We start from the raw sequence: 23564 nt of genomic DNA, 5'->3' as shown, positions 1-23564 counted from the left end.
TAGGGACAGGAGTTTGGGTTGTTTTTTTCTTGTTTTTCTTCTTTCCTATAGAATGTTAGTAACCTTTGGCAATTTCCAAAGTATTACAGTAGGTCCGATGTTTAAACTGGACTATACATCATTTGTTGTAGTGACACCTGCTGCCCTTGTAATAGTGAAGTGTAAGTCAGTACATAGAATCTACTTTTCAATAATATATTTTGTGGTGAAACTAGGCATACAGGCCTTTTGACTAGGAACTAATTATTCTTGAAAAAAGAATGGTGGGAGAGGTTGGTTACTCATAATAGCTTACTATGCAATAAAAGAAAGCTGATTTTGTTACATACATCTGTTTATGCTTCAATAGTTTGAAGTACAAGCGGAAGAAAATAATGGACCTGTTCACGTTTCATATCTAAATCCAGATTCAGGGTGCTGCAAGGTCACTGGTGTATCTGAATTAATTATCCTAAGTCTTCCAAATATTTCCCATTGTCATCAGATTGATTAAAAGTGCAGAACCATTTTGAAGCACGGAGCCCAGCTGGTTCTCTGCTAATATGCAGGCCTTCCTGGATAAAAACTTGTAAAATTCTTTCCAATCTGTCTCCATTTCTGTGTCTTTTAAAACTGCTGCTTGTGGAGAAGGGAACAGGTGCTTTTCTCACCATCAGAGTGTTTTTTGTACTTTTGCATTACAAAAAATAGAGTAGATTACACAGGAAAGGAACACACTGATACAGGCAGCCAACTCGTGACAGATCCTGCAGTCTATGCTAAGGAGGCTAAGAGAGGAGCACTTGCAATGAAGTCAGTAGCAGAACAGTTGTTCTCAGATTAATTCTCAAGATTACCAGATTTGTGCCTCCTTTTCTCACAAGGGCTGAAATTCAGAAAAAAAAAAAAACAAAACCTTTTCTAGTGGGTACAAGTACAAGTACAGAAGTGAAGTTGTTGCCTGGAGGTGTCCTGTCTCTTTTGTGCTGAGCTCTGTTCTTGTCATCTTTCCTGAGATACCACCATCAGCAGTCTTTCTGGAAGCAGTCAGATGTTGCAATTGCGGTAATGCTTTTGAGTAGCAAGCTAAAATGTTGAAAGTGGGGGTGATGTTTTATATCTCGCTGGAGGCGCCTGTAGGGTCTTTGATTTTTGCATTCTTTATTTGTTATTTGAAGGCAAAGGCAAACATTGAGTTCTCATGTAGATTATATTTCCTGCTTTCGTAAAACAAAATCATCACTGATATGTATGTTTGTTTTATGTAACATTATCACTTTCTTAAACTGTCCGAATTTTTCAACTGTTTTACTGTGGATGCTGTAATCATCTCAACTATATGTTTTATAAAAACCCCATGCAAACCATTTGTGGTAATCCTTATCATCTCAGTAGTTATCTCCTGTGAATAATTCTATGTAGTTATCTTCTATGAATGTAATTTTAAGTATGAATAATAGTACAAATAAAAACTCTATGTGTTTTTTGTTTATGTAACCATTAAAATACAGGAATTTTTTCCAAAGCTGCCTTGTCATAGTTTAAATACTTCCTGCCAGGAAGCAAAATATGAAGCAATTTCAACACACCAAAATGCATGGAGAGAAAAATTCAACCTAAGGAGTTGTGTAGATGTATATAAGTGAATGCAGGTTGAACTTGCATGATTAAGTTAACCAGGCTGAGGAAAGTACTCCATACTGCTGAAAGAAACTATTTGTGTCTAGTGAAGTATTTCCTTCGTCTTTATGTTTTGTTGAGTCACCTTAGATTTCCCTTGTGTTTGTGCAGGTTATCCTGAATTCATAATAATTCTACATTCATTTTATGAGTTTATGTGGCAGGAAGGAGAGTCCTTTGCAAACTCAGTGAACTGTGTTTTATTGTGTTACAGAGGAGACTGGTGCTCAAAATTATAAATAGTGAGAGAGATTTGGGTAGAGATACGGCAAGCGCTTGTCTTCTCATACTCCTGCTGGGCCTCAGGAGATGAGAGGTGCTTCAGCCAATCAGCAGACAGGGCTGAAGACCACCTTCTTCTTCAGCTGCTTGAACTTCATGGAGTTTGACTGCCCATGCCTACTCCGGTCACATGGAGGCCTTCTCATCACACCTTGGGTGCTGTAGAGGACAAAGATGATCTTAAATCTGCTTCTCATCCTTGACATCAAATGAGATACAACTGATATACGGTTTTGTCTTCATGGCAGTTCAGTAACTAGCAGCAGCTCTGGCTTTGAGGACTGTTTATCCAAAGTCTAGACATTTTATATGAGTTTAGGGCCTCCTTCTGTGTTTTATAAGGGAGGCAAACACAGCTTTTTTGATCTGGTGGTGGCATGACGGGTGCATTGGCTGTGTGCTGTTCTGCCTAAAAAATCTCCAAAATAAGCAATCTGCTGGCGTTTTATCTGAAACTAAGGTTTAGCAAATACGAAACAGGTGTATCAGCCACCACCTGTGGAAGGGAATAGTGGCTATTACACACAGGTGTCACACAGTAAGTAAGTTGTCATCAGAAGGTGTGCTTCGGCAAGTGTAGGCTATCATAGGAAGCCATTAGGTGGGTGAATAGAATGGTTTTCTTGCAGTCTTTCAGAAAATTAAGTGCTGGTTTTGTTGTTTGGTTTGAGTTTTGGAGGGGTACATTATTCCAGAAAAAAAGGTGGAATATGTTAAAATGCCTCTAAAAAAGTTATATATTAAGTAGATTTGTTGGAAAAAAAGAAAAAATACAGAAGTGAAACTATTCCGTCCAGTTCTTGTCAGTGTGAGGCTTGCAGAAAATCTGTCACAATCCTTCTGAGTCACAAGCTTGTAGGGTCAAAAAAAAAACCAACCCTTGCTAAATGGTGGGGTGGTCCTGAACTATGCTGGCTGTGCAGATCCCGACCAAAAAGAATATGCAAACACAAATTTAACCTTCACATATCTGAATACTTCAATTGACTGCTATGGTAAGTGAGCTACTGGAGCAGGACCAAGTATGCAGCATTTAGTAAGAACAAACCTCACTAATCTATTTAATGCCTGCTTTAACAAATTATCTGGGTCAGTTTCCTTCCTTTGCCTCTCCTGTGCTCATTGGCCCCTCGTGTGTTTTTGTGATGTCCTCATAAGCCATGAACTGTGAGTCCCCGAGGGCACCGTGTGACATTGGCTCCTTGCTGAGCGTGGGTGCCTCACCGTATCATCTGCAATAGCAGAGCTTGCAGTCTTCCTAATTGCCTATGGTTTAAGGATGCCAAAGTGCAGAGGTGTATTTTGCATTTCTTATTGAAACTCTACACATTCAATTCTAATTTGTGAAATACAAAAAAGCATAAGTACAGATTTCTTTAAATGTTTTCACTTTGCCTTTTTTTTTTTCGTTTTTCTTTTTAATAATTAATACCTAAGATGCATAAACATACCAAGTGTTAATTTATTCAATACTGAACAATTCCCTACATTGACACTGTTAGGCAGTCAATAATTCAGCAAGACAGTGTTTATACAGTAAAAATCAGTGTAAAATACATATGCACAATTGCAAACTGAAATAGATTTCTGTTTATATGAAATACATAAACAACAGATACATAGAGTTGTTTGAGTTATATTTTGTGTGTATAGTACATACATTTGCCCCAACTCTTATGCATTCGTAGCCTCCATGTATTTCCCATTACTGTATTCGGTTGGTAATACTTCTTAGGAAAGCATATGTCCTTAACCAAGAACTACGTATAAAGTGTGTTGATACAAAGTTTCTATAATGGGCTGTGTTTCTCATTATAGATAAGAACAGTTAATATTTACATGATGCTTTCCATTTTAAAATCAATTTAGATGCATTAATTCATGCAGGACTATTGAGGGAAAAAATAATCTGATAGAATGATTACTCTCTATGAATGAGAGAAACCGTGTATGGAGGTAGTGCCAAATGAAACTTAAATGTAGTAGCTGACAGCACATTACACGTGAGTTTAGCATGCTGATTTGACAGCAATAAAGACCAATCTGATTCTGTTCAGAATGAGCAGAGCTCTCCTGTCCCTTGGGATACAGGGGTCTTATTAGCAGTAAGATATTGACAGCTGGAGAGATGGAGAGAACAGCATGCTTGGGAAGCGTATTTGGAGCCAAGACTTAAAAAATTGTTTTAGGCATGCAGGCTGGTTAGAGAACAACAAAGGAAACTTTTGATAATACGTAAAAGGTAGAAACATGAAGCAGAGAATTTAATATGAGAAAAGGGATTAAGAGAGATGAGTTGAAATGTAGAAAAGCTTTTGGACAATATATTAAGAATTTGTCAGCTATATCTATTAGCTTGCAAAATAACATTTCCAAAGAAGAAAGAAGCTGCATCTCTTACTTATTTTAGAGCCATGCTGCAAGAACAGAAGTAATGAGGAAGAGTTCTTCTGTAGCAGAAAACAGATGCCTTTGTCTCAGATTCTGACTTCACAGAGTTTATTTGTAAGGAACTACAGGTAAATAAATACTACTCTTCTAGAACTGTGTTCCAGAAATGAATGTAGTTAGAGAAATTAATTAGTGTGAGCATGCAAGAAAGCCAGCACAAGCACTAGCATTGTATAAGGTGATAGATGCAGACACTAGGGTCTCTGACAGAATTTTAAATTGCGAGGACATGCTGCCTCCTTCCTTGTCATGCATCTTGTTTTCTTAGAAATAGCTTATATGCATAATAAGTGTGTTCTCCTTATTGTTACCTCGGTTTCTTTCTCTGTCATTCTTCTGATGACACTTCACTATTTGGGGATTTGTGAAGCCAAACATGATCATAAGTTGAGATTTCATCAAAGCTATCAAAGCAACCAGTTCAAATGATGCTCATTTGGATGTGTGGTGGCCACGTCTGTGTTAAGGAGTAGTTTCTGCTGAAATGAGTTGATTTGGTTTTAAAATTCATCTTTGGATTTTGTAAAAAGAACTTTACAACGTATTCAGTGCACGTGAATATGTGCCTCCTCTACTGTCTCAGCCTGAAATTCTCAAGTAATCTTCATGTATCACGTTGTCTGTAAGCAAAGGATACAGCTTTTCGAAGCACTGAAAACACTAGAAATCCTACATCTTCTAGTTCAGACTCACAGAAACACGAGCACTGCTACTTTTTAGTGAGCCTGGAAGTGTAGCCAGATATAAAGGGGGATTCTGCATGCAGAACTGCTCTGTAAACCTACTTGAGATGTGCGGAAGGAGTGAACATGACTTTCTGTGGTGCTTTTCATGCCATTCTAGGCAGGCAGGCTCTGCAACTGTTTGAACTATAGTAAAGAGAACCATCCTGTCTCTCTTGGCACACAGAGGAGCTATGGGATCTTTTCAGTTTTAAATGTAGCATTTCACATCACGTGTGCATCTTTAGTAAGATCAGTACAGCTCTTTTATGGTATGTTACGAAAAGTCTGCTTATACTGTTCAATGAGAAAGCATCTGAGGTACGAGACTGAGCAGGTATGTATGTGTGAGTCTGTCTTGCACTGGTAACTGGCAAAAAATGGGAGCTGTGTCATAGTCCTTATGTTCAAATTCCTGTGTAATTATTTTAAGCCAGGTCTATACACTTGGCATACAGTAGAACTTCATGCTCAGTGCTCCTGTGAGATTCTACAAAACTACTTTACCTTGATGTCTGCATCTGTTCACTCAATTTCCTTTTTTTTTTCTTTTTCTTTTTTTTTTTTTTAACATTTCTTTTATATTCTCAAATCATTAGTTAAATCCATTGTGCTCACTGTTTACCTGGACTGAAACGAAGTGTGTTTTCTGCATGTTCAGGAGTTTCACCTGTTTGAATGTCTTCTCAGGCCCTTGGTTTCAGAAGCACTGTTTTCAGTGGGATTATGGTAGCCAGATTAAGGCTAGTGGAATTAATTTCCATCCAGAGTCCCTCCTTCCTTTATCAAGTGCAAGATTCCAGCATGCAGAATTATAGAAAAAAATCTTGGAGCCTCTGGGGCAGCTTGAAGTACTCTCAGATATACGCTGTTCTGGTCTCCTCCAAGATGGTTCTTTTTTTCACACTCTGCCCCCAGTCAGAGGGCAAGGACATTGCACGGTGAAAAAAAACAGAGGAAGAGCCTTATCAGAATTCACAAGGGACGTTCTTTTGTGATTACAGTCTGATATTGTCTAAATTTCTCCTGGATGCTCAGCTTCGCTGGAAAGCTACCACACATTCTTTATTTCCTAAAGCTACTTCTAAGAAAGTGTGGATGATGGCAATGAGAAATTCAGCACATTCATCTGTTTAAATCTCACTCATGCTAACATGACTGCAAATCTGTGTTTTGTCTGCTTCCGTAGTTTTAACAATGCACATTCAGATTTCCCAGCAACAGGATATAAAATGGATGACAACAATGAAAACAAAGTGTTTTTTGCAGTGCTGCGTATGCATACACTATATGCATCACCCAAACTGATTTATCACCTTCATATTTTGCTCTCTGCATTAAATTAAGTCCTTATCTTCTTAGTGTGGGTTATTTTTCCGGTTTAAAATGTTCACGAGAAAATAAATGATTTTATGTAGCAGTGAATTCTTTACACTTGTTTGATAATGTCTAACAGACTCTGCAGCAATTTTCATTCATCTAATTCTAAAATCCATTTCAAATACCTTTCATTACCTGGGAAAGATATGCTGATTGGTTGATTTCCAAATTATTCCAGTTTAAGTCTTCAGGGTCAAAAGTTAAACTTTCAAAACTTTTTGTATGTTTCCTAATACTCCTAAGAAATTGCTTAGTCTTATTACTTGGCTGATTTCCTTGAAACTTTGAGCTATAGAGGGAGGTTTTGTTTAAACAGCTCCAGACCATGCAAGTATTGTGTTAATGTGGATGATTTTAAGAGGAGTAAACTGTGTTCCAGTAAAAATATAGCAATAAAATTTGCAACCTACAGTTCTTCTTTGATCATTTAAATTCTTTGGGATTTGATTCCCAGCATTGCAAATTGGGTCAGTAATTGATAGTTCATTGTCCTACTGTATAATTCATGTTTTTTGCAAAACCACAGCAAAAGCATGTCTGCCTCCTGGCTAGGGTGAAAGGACCGATTAGGCAACAGCAACTTCTATCGCTGAACTGCTTCTTCGTACTGAGCTTTTACAGTCTTGGCAGAGTCCAGAGTCAGAGTTTGTAATCCTGGCTCAGCTGTTCATGCATCAACAGTAACTGACTGTAGCACAGAGTACAGCATCAAAGCAGACAGCGACAAAGAGAGGTATGTGACCAAAACCAGAAGAAACAGGGAAGGAAATCTGTGCATTCCTCAGAATCTTTGTAAAATAATTCAGTCAATTGTTTCATCCTAGGTCCTGAACAAGCAGTACTAGTGCAGACTGATAGCAATGAATTTGATCTGTGTGTGGAGCACAGATAGAAAGGATGCAAAACTCCTCAGTCCTTGAACCTGATATGGTGGAACATGTCTCTGAAGATGTTTCCTATGCCTCACTGCCTGAAATGTCTGTAATCTTGCAAGTGCCATACAGAAAATGTAAATAGGGAAAATGGTGGTATTGTCTGAATTGGAGATCCTACTTAACCTGTGAAATGCACCTCTAAAAAATCAAGTCATAGGAAATGCAACAAATGTGGTGTCTTTATGGAGAGTTAATGCCAACTAATCCAACTGAATTTCAAAGGTGATCTGTCTTCATTTCTGCTACACTACACTTCATCAAGAGCCTGAATTTCTTACAGTGTCAACACTAAAACAAGCCACTATTTACTAGGCCAAGAAAATAATTACACTTTTAATAAGGGGAATCTGCCACAGTCACACTGAAGTATTATTCCATAGCACTGTAAGTTAAGGAATAGTTTGTGGTTCAAATCAAATCTAGTAACCTCCAACCTAGAATGACTCATCATTGGCTGAGTAAGAGCATATCATTTTCCAAAATCATTTATTTTCGTTTTGGGTTATTTTCTGTGCACTATGTGTTGTCAGTGTTCATCTTGATAGAAACCAAGATACCTTTTTTTTCTGTTCTGAAATGAATCACTTGAGATGAAAAATATTATGTGGGAACTAATTGGTAGAATGAACATATGCAAGGATTTTCAACACATTTTTTGTTGAAATAACTGCAGTCCTGATGGAGATTTTGATTTACTTTAAAGCTATGTTTGTCTCGTCTGGCGGATTTGTTCCAATTGCTATTTCTTAAATACTGCTTTAACATATGAGTATATAAAGAAAGATATGTTGAACTTTTTTTTATTTTTATTTTTTAATTTCTATTACGTTGTCCTAGTAAATTCTCATTAGCACACAAGTTCAAGTGGCTAATGTATAAAATGACTGGCTTAAAGTAAAAGCTTGTTGGAAATTGCTATTTCCTAAATTGGAAATAACACTTGGTTATTAGTTTAGTTTACATCTAGACTCTATGTAATGTTCTATCCACATAGAAATACACATTCAGCTGTACGAGAGAAGTTGAAGGGACTGAGAACAAAGACTGTCCCATCACAGGAACAAATAGAATGGCTCATCTGTTCAATTCACTGACATGACTCAAATTTAACTTACTATTTCTATTTGTTGTTTGGCAAATGTATAAGATCTTGCCTTCACACATTAGACAGCTCCCATTGTGCAGTGAAGTACCTAGTATACATTAAAGGGAAACAGTAATGGCATTGTACAACAGGACGAACATTTTAAAATGCTCAGACAAGGGGGAGTATTATCTGCATTTCACTTTTTCTTCACACCTGTAAACACGCATCAGGATGACAGAAAATGGCTTTAAACTGGAAGAAGGTAGATTTAAGCTATATAGGAAATTCTCTACTGTGATGGTGGTGAGACACTGGAACAGATTGCCCAGCAATGCTGTGGATGCCCCTCCCTGGAAGCACTGAAGGCTAGGTTGGATGGAGCTGTGAGCATCTTGATCCAGAGTGAGGTGTCCCTGCTTACAGCAGGGGTTGGAACTACATGGTCTTAAAGGTCCCTTCCAACCCAAACCATTCTGTGATTTCATGATTCTGTGTTACTGGAAATGGCTCATTGCTGTTGCATTTTTCCAGATAAAACTCTTACTCATCTGAGTGAGATACACATCTTGTGCAAGACACGAGGCTGGCAGACTGATGCTGGGTAATGGCAACAACTTCAACACTACACGAAGCAAAATGCTGGGATTGATAAAATAATCCAATATAGATGTGGTTTTGTTTGTCTGTTCCCTGCAGATCAGGACACGGTGCACTATGTTATCATATCCATCTATACTGAATGTAAGATTTATGCTGGACAGTAACATAGCATTTGCTTTTGTAAGCCTATTTAATATCTCTTCCCAGAAATAAGGTATTTAAATTTGAGGGAGGCCTGACAACTTTTCTGACAATGTATGTGGTTTAGTCTCTAAACCATTCCTTTGTGAGGAAGAGCAGAGTACCACTTACGACAGGAACATTGCAAAACAAATTTCAGGAAGGACTGTAAAGCATGCTAGCTATTTCATGTGTCACCAATAGGAAAAATGATATATGTGGACAAGTATAATTAGGTAACCAGTTTATGAACCCAAAGGCCTAGTTTCCCAACTTTCCTTAAAATTACTTTGGGTATGTATCTAACATGTATCGTGGATTTGTTTGAAAAACAGCCAGAGAACTCCCAACTGTCTACAGATGTAACTAGCTTCAAACACTTAGATTATTCATAGGAAACGTCAGCAAGAATATATCCTTATGAAATTTAACCACCAATTTCAGGTAGCTCAGAATTAGAGGTACTCCTCTTGTGCTACAAAGAAACAGTTCTCACAGAGGGGACAAGTTCAGGAGACCTGTGAATTGTGGCGTTTTCCTTGGAGTTCTTGCAAGAGGTGGGATATTGCAGGATGTGATGACTGCTGGAGCTCGGATTCTGGGCAGTTTCTTACCAAACTGGCTTCAGGATGTGTTGGAAGAGTCTTTCCCAATCTCGTGTTTAAGGTTGCTTTATTTTTCCCCTTGGATTATCACATTAAAATTTAACCTTGCAAAATATTCATTATTGCAGTATGTATTACTAACTATTGTTTTGTGTTTGGTTTTTTTTTTCCGATTTTTTTTTTATTTTTTTGATTGGTTTTTGTAATAACAGTCTTACCAACACTTGTCTGTAGGATTTTTCCCAGTAGTTTTCAGACATCTCAACAAATATTTGGGGTTTTTTTTTTGTAAATTTGCTTATTTGTTTTGGTTTTGGTTTGGGATTTTGTGATGTTGTTTTGGTTTTGTTTTTTAGGATTCTCTTTCCCATAACTGAAAGAAGAAGTATTAATGCATTACCTCAGCAAACTAGTGATTCTGGAACTTGCTTCTCTATTAAGGGAGTTCACGTTTGTAAAGGGTAGCAATACATCATCCATTGGATGTTCTACTAGAATGTGGTCTATGTAACCTTTAAAACTTATTTCTGTCACCAAAAGCTGCCTATTCTGTAGCTGGCCTCAATCCAGCTTCTGATTCGGACCCGCACTGGTCTTATGCTTGCCAGCTAATGTTCCCATTGGAGGCCATCAGAGTCACTGCTTGTATTTTCCCATTTGGACTGCTGGAAGATGATGGTGGAAGCAATAAATGAAATGCATGGAGAGGCTTGATGGGAAAATAGGTGTTTTTGGCGCTTGTTTGGGACAATCTGCATAAGGCACGGCACCTTAGATGCACATATGCAGTGTGGCTATTCCAAACTTGTGCCAATAAAAACTTGCTTTTACTACATGGCATGATGTCTGTTCTCCTCTCCCTAGCAGCCACCTTCAGGCTGCCAATTGCAACCTCTCCATAAGTGTGATTTTGGTCCAAACTCTCATTACTTCGAGTGATCCTCAGGAGACCGATACATTTCTTTCCCTCTCCTGGAGTTGTAACATTTTGATTTTCAGTCTTCATCCATATTAGAATTGAAGTAGGGATTCAGATCATGGGGTGGACAGAGTGGTGAGCCCTTAAGACCATTCCCACAATGACAGGCCACAGGACAATATAATTTCCCTTTTTTTCCCCTTAACATATTCTATCAGCACAGTGGTTCATCAGTTTCACGCTTTGTGGAGGTCAGTCAGCTCCAGTGAGGGAAGGCAGTATCTCTGAGGGAATTTGAATCACTTAGGGTTTTTTTCTTTAAAGAAAATAGTCTTTGACTTCATTATCCCCTTTATTGATTAAATTCTAACTCTTCGCCTTGCATTGATCTGAACTACTCAACAGAGACAGTTTCACTAGAGTTTCTGTCTTCTCAGCCAGCAATTAAAATTTTAAAACAGCACCTTTGAGTTAAGGATCTTCTGTGAGTGGTTTTAAGGAATGGCTTTATCACACTTTTCTTGTCTAATCTGTGATTACTGACACTTCATAAACACACAGAAATGCTGAAAATAAGTGACTCAGTGTGTGAAAGTCGAAACTGTGTCCTCTCCTCCCACCCCAGGCTTGATTCAAACTTCAGAAGTGTAGTCCCGAGTGTTATTGTTATTCCATTTTAAATCCCTGTCTGTAGCAAGGGTGTTACTTTCTTCCTCCTCTCGTATTTCTGAAAGCAGTAATACAGAAATCTCACTATCTGGGTATTCTTTCCTGATTTTCTACTGGGTCTAGTGGCCTTAGGTCTGGATAGTTTTGATAAACCTCTAGTCTGAGTCCAAACCTTCTGAATCTGCTCATTTTGGTAATACTAGGAACCATTCCAATATGCTTGCAAGAAGCAAAATAGCATCTTACAATACAAATTGAATCTGGAAGCACTGATGTTTTTTCTTCCTTGCTTTTGTGGCAGCTGTAGTAATCAAATAAGAATTTTATTCTTTGTGTCTTGTCTACCAAATCTTTCTTCTGTCTGTTAGTTCACTTCCTCTTATGAAGTCAGAATCAATTAAACATGCCTATGGATTTGTAAAGCTTTTGTACAGGAAAGAATACAAGTATTTCAAGTCTGGAACAGAATCCATTTCTGTAGGTCTTATCATCCTTGACCAGCAAATGATACTGTGCCCAGTTGTGGTTTTGTATTTGCTGCATTCTGCCCCTTATGTCCAGGGACATATGTGTTTTAGTTTATTCCCTAAACAGTCCCCTAGACTGTAAACTTAACATGTTGCTTTTCTTGTTTTTGTTGTCATTGTTGTTGTTGTTGTTTTCATTATTTGTTATTCTGTTCTTATAGGAAAGTTTTAAAGAAAAGATAATGTAGCAATCTTCACTACCCAATACTAATTTTTAATACTAGTTCTATAAAGATTTCAGTTGTTCTTCATATACCATTATCTATAGTTTGACCACACCTCCTCTTTGCCAGAGGCAAGCAGATACAACATAAAAGGCATAGATGGCACCTTGATGCTCACAGAGCAGGAACTGGGTGAAGCAGTTGTGCCTGCCAAGGTTTCGTATCTCTACCAGACCCCCATCACGTTGGCTAGGTCCCTTTTGTTGCCCCATGCTATACTGTCTTTCATGAAGATTAATGTACCAGCTTCACTGTTATTTCATGGAATATTTGAAGCAAACAGATGAAGTAATACTCAGCCTCTTCATGCATCCAGTCATCATTATCTATTTATTACCATCACAGGGAACTTTAGCTGGGGAGCTAAGACCAAGCTAATATAGAGACCAAGTTGCTCCTTGCTGTTCATGAAGGGTTCTCTTGGCTCTGTGGAGCTAACACTCCCAGGGATTAGATGAAGCACACATGAGGAGTTGCACTGTCAGTGTTACTGCATGCATCATCCTTGAGTTGTTCATATAAACAGGACATAGACTGCATCTCCTTTGATGTTTTTCATAATCACAAAGCTTGTGCAACTTCTAAGTATGTGTGTATAGCATCACTGATAGCCTTGCAGGCTAGTCAGAATATTATCTGCTGATAAAGGGCAATATTCAGGGTAAACTTAATGACTCCCCATTGTTTGTTTTTTCTTTATTATTTCATTGTATCCTCCACAATGGAACATTTCCCAGCCTAGGAAAACAGAAACAGTTGATAAAATTTAAATGAATGCTCTTCATAGACCTCTGAAATTTCTAGCACTGCCTGCCAAGGGCTTCAAGGCTGTTGTCATATTTTTTCACTACTAATATCCAGAAGTGCAAGATGGTTCCCTTCTTGAAGAATTTCTGTGAAATCAGATAAAATTTTATTAGTTCATTTTATATTCTTTCAGTATTCTGCAGCTAAATGATCTGTTTCCTTGGTTTCATTCCACTCTCAATGGAAACTGGCTTGCAGTCCTTTCCTTCATGAGTAGGAAAGGTGTAAACTCTGAAGAATTACATTAAGCTCAAAACTTGACAGTTTGACAGTACCAGGCCTTCACCATAATCACTTTCATCAGTTCCCGCCAGGTTTAGAATGAGCTTTTATTACCATTGCCTGAATAGCTCATTGCATTTACCAATACTGAATATGAGAAGGTAGAATGGATTCGTCTTTGTACAGCAGATGGTAGAAAGCTGGCTGATAAATCATTTTTAAAGCTCATGTTGGTGATTAAACAGCCTCACAAATAAACAAACTTTCCAGTTTGCTTTGCACCAAGTATCTACTTTATATCATTACTTCTGTAAGGATCATTGTCCAATATTTTATAATTTCATTGTTTTTTAACTATGTTCTCACAATTCAAAAATGTAAATAAAATCTATTTAATAGCATATTAATTCCTCTGTTGATTCTCCTGTATGCTTTGCGTTCAGACAGACATCTGCATGGATGGACATTTTTATTTATAATAAAATTCAGGGACAAAAAAAAACAAAAAAAAACAAAAAAAAAACAACAAACAAACAAAAAAACCCAGCTTTTTAAACCACGAGGTCTTCTAAACTCTTTGCATTCATTTGTATTATCTGGTGTTCATTCTGATCATGAGAATTTATCCAAAGCTGAGGACATAATATGCTGTATTTTCAATGGGAACTCTTTCTTCCCCTTACTCTCTCTCTCTCTTTTGTAAAGACAATGTAATTTAGACAAAAACAAGTTTCCAAGCATAAAAACTGTCAAAATCTTAATTAGCAAAGGAAAGATGATGTTTCCATGTCATGCTGGATTACAAAACTACTATAGTTCCTGATTTTTTTCTCTGGAAAGAAAGATGGGGATGTCAGGTGAGAAAGTTTACCAGAAAAATGGGCAATACTCATTTCTTGTTTCCTGATACTGTAGGGTGAATAATACCAGATGGGTTTCAAGTAAGTGTATTAGCAATGACTAAAGGTAGAGATAAAATTGCATTTTCAGCAATTCATCTGTGTAGCACACTGGCTTGTTTCACACAAGCAGCATCTGTTTCACACATACAACACGATTAATCTACTTTGATTGGCATCCACATTCTCCTAATAAAATCCCAGCTGCCCACCTGTGCAGTGCTCCCTTTTAAGATAAAAAGTCCTTTAGAGAATTCATAAAAAGGCAAGCCACCTAAATTTGTCAACAGCACAGCGTCAGCACAACTATCAGTGTTCTTTAGAGGTTACAGTTTTATAAAGCCAGTGGACTGAATGCTGGTTTGAAGCAAACTAACACAGGGAACTGTTGGTGGAGCTACTTCAGGTGTACAGTAACGTATCACAAGAAAAGTTAAAATCTGATTTAGGCTGTTGACCTGAGACAACTCTGTGGAGAATGTCAATCTTTGTACATTAGTTTCAGCTCTATTTTGTCACATTTCTTTCCCCTGTTTATCTCGGTCTGTGTTTTCTGCTGTGTTTTTCCTATCCCTGTGTATTACATGTGGAAATCATTGAAGGTTTTGGGTCCATCAGAGGTGTATGTGGTCACCATTTTGCATGCCCTCCATTTGACCTCTGGGGACAGATCTAAGCAAGCCCAGCACAGTCACAGCCAATTAGGGTGTGCTTTAGGTTTAGAAGCAGTTAGGTCTCCAACACTATGACAGCAACAATAAGGGATGCACAGGCATGCACGAGTGAAAGTGTCCCTTGATTCTGCTGCAACATGCATCAAAATTGTTCTGACAGATAAAGGAAATCTTTGAATTTTTTTTAGGGATAAAAAATGTTTTTGTGAATAGACATTTTCATAGGTGTGCAGTGTAGCAGGAAAATCTAGAAGATGTCACTATAGGCAGAGATTGGATCTTAAATATCAAATGTTTGAACATCTTTAAGAAAACTGTGAATGAATCCAGGTCTGTGGCTGGTAGTGAGCAGGAGGAGCACAGGACAGATCGTTTGGGAGTTCTGAGACAGCAGAAAGGAAAAGACAATTCTTATTATGAAGATAATTTTGTATTCATTAGAGACCTATTTGAAACCTTTGGAGGAGAGGGGAAGCCTGATATGTTTTGTCTGCTCTTCTGTAACTTGTAAATTGGAACCTGCTCCTAGTTCATTCAATTCATTGCTTACATATTTAATGAGATCTCACTGCAACTTTGAGCACTTTGTCATAGGTTGTATCTAATCCAAACTGGTTTTCTACAGTAAACTACTTGAAATGTATGGCCCAAAACCTGCTATGCAGATCTGCAGATAATAGGTAATTTAGGCAATAATGCCTTTCAGCCAGTGCCCACGTAAATATGTACAAATTGTTCAGCAGGAAGGAAAAAAATACTTAATTTAGTCATGAGAGTGTTTAAAACACGGTTTTTAAGATGACATCTGAGTATTCTCTTACACTGTTCAGATAGCTGGATCTTTTTTAGCTGTATCTAGTTGTTTTGTAACCAAATCTAACTTGAAGATTTTTCATTGCAAGAATGCTGGACTAACCCATTTTTGTGTAAGAATGTCCTTATTTAATTTTACTGGTTTATGGAATTCTTAAATTTCTTTATGTGGTGATCAGCGTAAAGAGCAGGCCCAAAGGAGCTGTAAGCTGAGAACATGGTTCAGGAGAATTTCTAAGCATATGCTTAACTTTAAGCAAGTGTTTAGAAGCTGGTGAAGTCAGTGGGATTTTAGCAGCCACTTAAAGCCTAATACTAGAAAGCAGCAGAGAGAACACGGAAGATTTCAAGTGCAGTTTAGGTTTCATTGTTTCTGGGTGTCCTCTGGTTAAATGACTTATTTTTGTGATTGGATTCAACACAGTTTTGCAGGCTGTCATGCCAGTAGAAACCATCAGTATGGTATTAACTACAACCAGAGCAAGGAGCCGGCACAAGGACCCGCCTGGAAGGACGGGTCCCAGAAATGGAGGCAGGCTTGAGACAGCAGGTAGAAGAGCACAGGGACATGTGTTTCTGTTTGAGAAGCTCAATCAGGGATTCTTATTTGCCCTCCCTCTCACTGTTCATGATCAGCCTGGAGGGATAAGTAAGGGCTTGGGTGAGAAAGCACTCTCTGAGCTTTGACAGTATGGAAAAGGGTGACAACACAGTTGCTGGTGTTATATAAATGTATATGTGATTAATAGTGTTTAATGACTGTGAGAAATGACTCCTCACATTTGCCAGAAGAAAAAAAAAAGAAAAAAAAAAAAAAAAGGCAATGTACCGGATTTATGAAAGGCCTTGACAAAATTCCTAAACAAGCCAAGCTTTCCTTTAGTGCATGGACTTGTAGTTATGATTAAGAGATTTGTACTTTTTGCCAGTGGTGGTAGCGTGTTACTCAAGCTGGATGCGGTCTAGTTTATTTAAGCAAGAGGGAGTTTAAGTGGAAATGAGCCACAGAAATGTGTGCCACTTGTCTAAAACAAATATAGTTTAGGCTTTTCCTTTCAAGTGACATCTATTATTGCATTTTTAAGTAGATCTTTGTTAGTAAGCATCTGCAAGTGTGTTTGATTAGACAAAAAGATCCAAGGCTATATTTATCTTCCTGAACTGGAATGTTCTTTTCAAAGGATCTGCACCTATGCCAACTGAAGTTAATTGGAAATCTGAAATGGAACGGAAGTCCCTGAAATAGTGCTTGTTCATTTACATGATGTTTTGTCTGCACATCCATTTTAGACATTGCATGGGGCTTCCTGGGGGTCTTTAGAATCTTTCTCTCTCTCTCTTTTTTTTTTTTTTTTTTTTTTTTTTTTTGAGGACTAAACAGACGATAGAGCAGAAAATGAAAATAACTTTGAGAACTCATCCATGCTGGTTGTCAATACATCAAAAAGAGAGAGATGGTTATCTCCTTAGCATAGCAGCTTTGTTTGCAGGTTTGTTCTTTCTGCAGTAAATGTGTCTGTTTCTAGCGCAGTTTAGAGATTCTCTATTGGCTTTTCTCTTTTTGTAAGAAGTGGTGTCCAGAGTGACACCTGAAGCAAAGAACTTGTGTAACTTAAAACAAAATTGTCCTCTTTTTGCTAGTTTGTTGTTCTAGAGAACAAAGAAGGGCACTTACGAGAGCTTAATGTAGTGTTTAGCAGTTGTCCCTTTTTCAAGTGTTATGCTTTAAGTGTTGTGCTCTGCAGGAATTACAAACATACCTTATCCAGCATGGTTATGATGAGCACAGGTGCAGCTGCAGCTTGGCTTACAGCCAGAGGAAACTTATTAAAGAACATTGATTCCCTGGCTGAATGTTAAATTCCTAGTAGCTGCATTGGAAATATTCTTCATTTATAGTTTAGTTGAACAATCTTACAATTATTATTATTTTTCTGCTGACTTCAGCTGTGTCTAGACATTGTGTTTAATATGCTGAATGGGTGAAAATGCCACACATGGAAGGTTCCCTGAGAGGGGTGAAGATATATTTTCTTAAGCAAGAAATCTTTAGTATTTTTCTGTCTATATTCTTTCATGAGCATGTTTCTCTGTTCTCTGTTCATTTGTTTTGGGGCCAGCTTCTCCTTTTCTGTGATGATGCCTGAGGCCCCTGGTCAATTCAAATGATTGAAACTAGCAGAAAAAAGTATATGTTCAAATTAATCTTTAAAAAGATATGTCTGCACATAGTTTTCTTGATGCTTCTATAGATATAAGAGGTGCTTTCTCCACCTCCACATCCCACCATTTCTTTTACTTTTTATGTCTCGGTTTTCCTCTTTTCATCTAATAGCTGTAGGAAGACCATGTGGTGGCTCCTGAGGGACTGCCCCCAGGGAAACAGTTTTTCAAGACCAAGCCATAGCTTACATATAGCCACAAGATCTGTCAGGTTTCTCCCAGGTCTAGACACAAAGCTCCTTTATTATCCTTCCTTATTAATGACTGCTGGTGAATACCTTTCTTCTGTAAACTTTCTGTGAAGACGGGGTTGTCTTCACCCAGACAGCAGACTGCTGATAAATCAAAGAATCCAAGCTTTTCTCTTGGGGTGGACTGGGCGAATCATCTCTAGAGTGTGAATGTTGTTCTCAGCTTTTGTCCTGTCAGTCAGTGCGGCTGCTCACTGGCATTTAATTTAGTATCACCTTTGTTTTACAGTTTGTGCTGTAATGACTACCAGCTTTTTGTTTATGTGCTGCTGCTGCCATCTATTTCTATAATGCTGAAGGAAGTAGACATCGGATTATATCCCATGTTAATATCTACTCTTTAAGCCTTTGTGTTTTTTTCAGGCTAATGACACATTGCACACACCAAGACTTTCAGCCCTTTCCTTAAAATGACAACAAAAAGCTTCACAGCTGGGAGAGCTGAAATCTCATCTTAGTAAAATGTCAGCTTTTGACTGGAAGTGGTTCTTTGAATTACCAAGAAAAATGGGGAAGATAACGCTGTAGGTTAAGGATACAAGTATGGCTCTTAGATTGCTTAATTTTTTTGTTAGGAAACATTTGTAGTAACTATGTTAATTTACCAAAGTTGCTCTTTTCCAATCCCATGAGTGTCACTTGAGAACAAAATCTTCAATAGAGGCATAACCACAGTATGCTGCACTGAAGGCAAGCAAGGTATGCACATTGGCAAGCATATCTCTGTGCAAGAACCTTTCATCCTTCCAGCCAGAATACCTCAAGATGAGCAATTGTGCTATGTTGCAGCCTCTGACCTGGTTTCGCTTCAGAGCAGCTACGACTTATTTGATCTTTTTACCACTAGGAAGTTCTTTTTTAACCATGTCATTTGTAGCAGTCACATTAGAGATTATTTTCTCCTTCAAATTCCTGCAAAAACATTACCAAGTGGAATTGGCTGTGTACTGCAGCAGGACTGATGTTGTGCTGATTTTCTCTGGGGTCTCTGTGAACCCGGGAACAATTCATCATATGAAATGAGTGGGGTTGGTCCGTCTGTCCTACTGCAAAAAAAAAGGTGTTGCTTTTTCTCCCAAGCTTTGCAAAACCATCATGTTACTGTACTGCTTAGTTAAGTGCTGTGTTGCATGTCTTCTGTTTCTTATGGCTCTTACTCAGCTGTGGAAAGAAATATCAAGTAATATAACCACTTTCTTCCAAATCATGGGCCAGAATCTCAGCTGGTGTAAGTCAGCAGAGCTCCACTGACATTATTAGTGCTCCAGTGATTCACACCAGCTGTGGATCTGCTCTACTGTCTGTTTATGAAGGGCTTGAACTAAATGTCAGGAAATATGAAATGATCTCTTAGAGTCAGCAGTTCTCCAGATGTGTTAATGGAGCTTAAGTTTACCAGAAGGCAAGACTTCAAAAAGTGATCCAACAGAAGAATAAACTTTCAAGAAGAATGCCTTACTTACAGGCTTTTTGGCAAGATGGGGCTGTACAACTCACTGCAATTTAAAGAAATTAACTATGTTATGCATCAGGGTATGGTAATAAGGCTCCAGTGAGAAGCAAGCTGTTGGCATGTTGTGAATAATTGCCATGCAAATATGAATCATCCAATCTTAAAGCCAAAATTAAGTAGCTTATGAACTTCATATAAGGATTCTAATGCTTCCACTTTGCAAGTGCAGTTGGGTTTATTCATAAGCATGGTATTACAGCTTCTGGAGATCAAATGAGGACCATGTTGTTACAAGAACACAGAAGCTTAATAGTTCTAGCTGTGCAGCGTTAAAACCCACCAGCTACTTGGCTTATAGATGGGCTCTGAAGTCTAGTGTTGAAAACACTTAATTTACCCAGTAAGGATGGAATTGTTACTGACACTGCCATTCTTATCACTGTCAGGCTTACTTTTCACAATCAGAAGATTCTGCAATGGGTGCAACCTGAAAGTTAACAAATCTGGGATTTCAGAATTCTTACCATAATGCCCCCATATGGCAGATGGACAGTGAAAAATTCCTAAGCTACTCTAAGTAGGACCTCCAGTATCTGAAATTTTTGGTAGTATAGAGATCTTTCATGGTCTAATTTGTTTGCTGGTGAGACCATTCTGAACTAATTGATAAGGGTGCTACTGCATTCTATGTGGTTCACCATTGTTCATGTATCACTTCTTTAAACCAACCCAGAAAGGTAAAATAAATGCACACCTTCATTAGCTAAATCAAACATCACATCATGTTGAGTTATGCTACCTATACTTAAAAAAAATAAAAAATAAATAATAAAATAAATAAATAGGGTACAAGTGAGTTACTCAGTAGCAATGAGAACAGAATGGTCTGATCATGCTGACCAGAGGTTGATGGCTAAATTGTCTGAGTCTGGCTGGATTTACTTGTATTTAGTCCAAGTGACTTTTGATGTCACACCCTCTTTCTCCAGGTGTCACTGCACACATTGAAATGATTTATTCAGATGTGAACAAAAGAGTTTTGAAGAGTTCACAGAAGAACCAAGTTAGATTTCTAGAGAAAGTAATGATCATAATCTAAAAGAAAATGGTATGTTGAAATTACAGCAGAACTAGAATGACAGATAGATTGGTGAGGAAACTCTTCCAAGTACTGGTGAGCTTGTAGGAAGGGAAAACATCTTGATGTCAGTGTTCAATGGGTTTTTACTGGTTCCCAAGGACTACAGAGGGTTCACCTCCAAAAGGAAATAATTCTCCAAGTCTACAGCAGGAAACGTAGTGAGAGCTCTGAATCTCCATCAGGTTGATAAACTTGAAAGGTAAGAAGCGATGAATCAGGTGGTGGCTGAGGTCCTGGGAAAATTAAAGCATTTGGAAGACTGCAGTGTTTTGTGTTTTTTTTTTTAATTTTCCCTGGAGCTTTCCAGTTAGAATGGAAATTTGGGATAACTTGGTTCTGGATCTCTATAAAGCCAGATTTCAAAACAGCAATCAAAAGTCCTGATTTTACCTAACTATATTGGCAGCTGTGGAGTAGTTGAAGGTTTGAATTAGTCCAGAAGTTAAGACAGCTTTTGACTGCCCCATTACCCTAAGCCCTCATATGGCAGTGTTTCAGTGTAACACTTTCCATCATTTCTGCCTTCTTCTTCCCATCCTGGTGGATCATGTGTTAGCTTTGGTAGTATAAGAATTTTTTAACTTCTGTCGGAATTACAGCAGTGGAATATATCTGGGCACAAAGCCATCAATCCTCATGAATTTCCAACCAGTACAAAACCTTGCAGTGCAAGCACATCAAGTCTACTCCCTGCTTCCTATACCAATTCCCTACAGACTGCTGTGAAAAGATTTAAGAGATTAACTCCCATTTTCAAAGCTGCTAGTGATACCACCCTGGAATATCACATCAGTGGGAAATCCAGTAATTAGTAATTCTCCTCCTAAAGCTACAAAACAAGTTTGTCAGTGCAAGATTCAAAGATTTTTTGTGGATCCAGTTTATGCATGTTAATTCTTGTAGAGATTGGAAGCTGTCACAAGTGTAATCTAAGATAACAGTGTTTGTTAGTATGGTTTCTCACTCACTTTTGTTTTCTTCTGCTCTGCAGTTTGGTGTCAGGTTTGCACCCTCAGAGCATGGACCTTCGAGACAGCTCTGTATGAATCTTCTTAATGCCCCTGTGCCAAACTGATGGACAACAGACACATGCTTAGTGCCAGGGTGAAAATAAAAAGCAGTTAACTGAGCATCATCTTGCATAGAAACAGCCAAACAGGTCCTCAAGAATTTCTCTGATTTTGTTCTGTTCTCCCCAGTGCACCGTGTTGATCCAGTGGGTGAAACGATCATTCTCGGGTTCTTTAAAGTTGTAAGAAAATAGCTAAATGCTTGATATTTATAAGCTGAATTTCATCTGTTTGTTTTGCCATTGCCATCTCAGCACATACTTAGGTCCCTTACACGTAACCCTAACAAAAATCTCAAAACACACTGTTAAATGGGCACCTTGGCAGTGTGTACGTTGGATTTGTTTATATCTGTATCTGTATTTATTTCAAATCTGTTTCTTGGCTTTATATTTCTAGGCCTGATCTCTCCTCACAGAAGACATCAGGCAAGCACTCCTCGGATGTGATGTCTCTTGAAACGCTGGAAAACACTTGTGAGCCAGAGGACCTCTTTGATGACATTTAGCTATGTGTTGGCTGAGAAACTGAGAGACTGGCGCTCCACATCATGTTGAGCTATAAAACTAAAAAGCTTTGCTATAGACACTCAGCTGAAATCTTTATGGTATATGATGACATATTGCTCTAATCCTCTTGCACTGCCCTTGTCCCCATTCTTCACTACATGGTTGCAGATCCCTTAGTTTCCTAAGGCTTTGTTTGTGCCAGCCTTGAAATCAGTTCAGCCTCTGTGCAGACCTTTTATCACACGTGTATGGGGAAAGAGAACACACTCACAGTTTTACATCATAACAGTCTTTGTCTGCCGATGGTATCTGGGAAGAACTGTTTTTCAGATGTCCCCAGGGAATCACTCAGACAAGAGGAAGACTTAAGGATATCACTGTACTTACCTTATATACTGCCCCTTTCTCGGAGAGCTCAGCTTAGACATGGTCTAGCTAATTCATCCCTGACTTTAAATGAGATATATGTCTTCCAAAAGTGAAATATCCAAAGAGGCTACATTTTTATTGCTATTTGAAGATTCTTTGTAGTATCGTGCATTGCAGAGTAGATTCTTGCATTTGGGAATATTTCTTCAAGACTGAATCTATTTTAAGCTTCTGTAGAAACTCGTAGCCTTTAAAATTCACATTTTCATATTTCGTTATTTTTCCTAATGTGATTTCTAAAACAATAAAGTGATTTCTAAAAAGACCTTGATTTTGGTTTTGTTTGCTTAGAAAATCTATGAGTAAAGGCACCACTTAGCAAAATGCTGTAATGCAGAACCTCTTCCTGACTGGTGTTGGTACCTTCATTTAGATTTAAGAAAAAGTTAGCAATGTGTGTTTACTTTCAATGGTTGACAACAAATGTGTAGAACTAAGCATGTATGTCAGGTTTCTGCTTTGCAATTTCAAAAGCTCAAATCAATTTTTATTAATTATTATTCTTTTATCTGAGAAACGAGAGCTTTAAACTTGGATAATCCCATTGAAATCACCAGGACTATGCAATATAGTTCTGCTTCTGTGTTCTATGGCTTGCAATGAACCCTGAAAACCACTTCATGTTTTTAAAATACCAGTTTACTTAGGCCCTCATCCTGCCAAAATTCAATCCTATACTTAACTAAAAAGCACCCATGTCAGTATTAGCACAATCAGGGACTCATTTAAAAACCCAAATGAGGATCTGGGAATATTAAAATTAAGTATTCCTTTCTGAAAAGCAGTAGTATTTTAAATTTGCAGAGGTCTTTGGGAGAATGTTGTAAATCACA

At 38.0% G+C, this 23564-nt stretch overlaps 1 protein-coding gene across 1 annotated transcript in view; it reads left to right on the top strand.

Moving 5' to 3' along the window:
* Positions 1-22996, top strand: part of XRCC4 (X-ray repair cross complementing 4) — a 162359-nt gene extending 139363 nt beyond the window's left edge. The window contains exon 8 of the mRNA XM_085528782.1: positions 22193-22996. Within this exon, the coding sequence (XP_085384908.1) occupies positions 22193-22301 (109 nt within the window). The 3' untranslated portion in view covers positions 22302-22996. The remainder of the gene's footprint in view (positions 1-22192) is intronic.
* Positions 22997-23564: the final 568 nt, after the last annotated feature.

Source organism: Coturnix japonica, chromosome Z, assembly GCF_054131305.1.
Source record: "Coturnix japonica strain WE chromosome Z, WE-NBRP24, whole genome shotgun sequence".
NCBI classification, from domain to species: domain Eukaryota; kingdom Metazoa; phylum Chordata; class Aves; order Galliformes; family Phasianidae; genus Coturnix; species Coturnix japonica.
The sequence above is the reverse complement of the archived record's forward strand: the minus strand, read 5'-3'. Positions and strand labels throughout refer to the sequence as shown.